Here is a 2,004-nt window from a genome sequence, read left to right as displayed (position 1 = left end):
TGACTGAGGAGCCATCAGTAGCTCCAGTCGGGGGTCAAACACTCGAGGCGCCTTTTACTGCACCAACACTTCAGGAGACCCTCGCACAGTTCCGGAGCATGTTCAGCACCTTAGCTCAGGCGGGGTTGATCCCACTTGTACCAGCCACATCTCAGGCTGGGGGAGGAGCACAGACTCCTGCATCCCATACCCTAGAGCAACGGGTCCAGTTTGATCAGATCCCAGAGGTTAAACCGGTACATCCTGTTGCTCCGGTTCAGTCCGTGGTTAGGGCAGTAGCATTTGAGAAGGAGTAGCCTAGGCTCGAGAGGTTCAAGAAGTACCACCCTCCTACTTTCAGTGGTTTGGCTTCAGAGGATACACATGGTTTTCTTGAGGAGTGTCACCGCATTCTTCGTACTATGGGCATTGTGGAGATGAGTAGTGTTGTTTTTACTACGTTCCAGCTAAAGGGAGCAGCATATCAGTGGTGGCGGGCGTATGAGGTGTGTAGCCCAGCTAAGGCAGCTTCACTTATATGGGATCGGTTTTCAGAGTTTTTCTTGAGAGAGTTTGTTCCTCAGACCCTTCGGGATTCTTGGCGCATGGAGTTTGAGCTGTTGTTGCAGGGTATTATGTCAATGTCGTGGTATGCTGTCTAATTCAGTGATTTGTCTAGGCATGCACCAGCCTTGGTTGCCACAGTCAGGGAGCGAGTCTGTCGATTCATTGAGAGGCTCAACCAGAGTATTAGATACAACATGGTTAAGGAGTTGGAGTCAGACCCTCTGTATCAGCAGGTGGTTGAGATTGCACGGAGACTAGAGGGCATGCGAGATCGTGATAGAGATGATAGGGAGGCCAAGAGGTCTCGTGGCATAGGGGGATTTAGTGGTGGTCACGCTGCAGCTTCATCCTATTATAGTAGGGGCTATATGAGCCGTCCAGTTCACTCAGTACTTCTAGCTTCTAGTGGTGCTCCGGTTGTTCCGAGATCTCAGGTTGCACACTTTCCTCAGCCAATTTCTAGTGTACCTCCTGCACGGGGTGCCTTCAACAGTCATTCCGCCCGACCAAGAGCGAGCTAGTTCTAGCTGCCACGCCCACCGAGAGCTTGTTTTGAGTATGGTGATACCCGCCACATAGTTAGAGACTGCCCCAGACTCAGTTAGGGTGCACCTTCCCAGACTACTCAGGCTCCACGGATCCAGTCAGGTTCGCAGACTTCTCAGGCTATGGTTGTTGCCCTAGTGTAACACCCCAAACAATTTCGAAGTACTTAAGCGCTATTAAGAAAGTTGATGTGCGCTAATTATATTATTTTGTGTGTAGACAAGGACTATTATATGAATGATATCAATTGACCATGATACTATATGTATGATATGCATTAAGAATGGTTTATAGTCTAATAAGAGCCCCAAGGCTAAGTCAAGTTGAAAATTTTATGATGGGATAAAGTTTCAAGCGAGTTCGCACAAGATCCTACTTCAAATGCATGCTGATACCAAACTATAACTACTTAGGAGATGATCTACATATATAATTAAATCTCTTTGAGTCTAGTTTCAAACTCTTCAAACCGTTCGTCATTTGGACACTCCTACAAGAAGTTATGACCAAATTACCAAAGGCTGGAAAAATGGGATTCTGCGACCAATTCTGCGATCACAGAATAATTATGCGATCGTGGAAGTGCTTCTGCGACCGCAAACTGGTCGCAGAATGGATCAATACAGCCCAGGTTTTGGCACTGATTTTGCGGTGCATTTTACGACCCGCATAGCCATTCTGCGGTCCATTATGCGACCGCAGACCTGCTTTCGGAGGGTTAATTTTTCTATTTTCATAACCCAACCCCATTTTGATAAATAGGCTTTGAGGTTTATTTTGGGGCAATTATCTGAGGTTTTTTAGAGAGAAGTGAGAGTGTTCTAGAGAGAGGAAGTAGATGAAGTGTTTTGTTCATCAAGATCTTGTCCAAACTTTGAAATTAAACAAGGAAATCTCACAAGTTCTTCATCT

The 2,004-nt window shown here is 46.4% G+C and overlaps 1 protein-coding gene across 1 annotated transcript; it reads left to right on the top strand.

Annotated features, from left to right (window-relative positions):
* The first annotated feature begins 401 nt into the window (after positions 1–401).
* LOC138893791 (uncharacterized) lies at positions 402–1,067 on the top strand. The gene is made up of 2 exons (XM_070178454.1): positions 402–609; positions 670–1,067. Exons 1-2 carry the CDS (start codon positions 402–404, stop codon positions 1,065–1,067), a joined length of 606 nt encoding a protein of 201 aa, XP_070034555.1.
* The last annotated feature ends 937 nt before the right edge of the window (positions 1,068–2,004 follow it).

This window comes from Nicotiana tomentosiformis, chromosome 6, assembly GCF_000390325.3.
Source record: "Nicotiana tomentosiformis chromosome 6, ASM39032v3, whole genome shotgun sequence".
Taxonomy (NCBI): domain Eukaryota; kingdom Viridiplantae; phylum Streptophyta; class Magnoliopsida; order Solanales; family Solanaceae; genus Nicotiana; species Nicotiana tomentosiformis.
The sequence above is the reverse complement of the archived record's forward strand: the minus strand, read 5'-3'. Positions and strand labels throughout refer to the sequence as shown.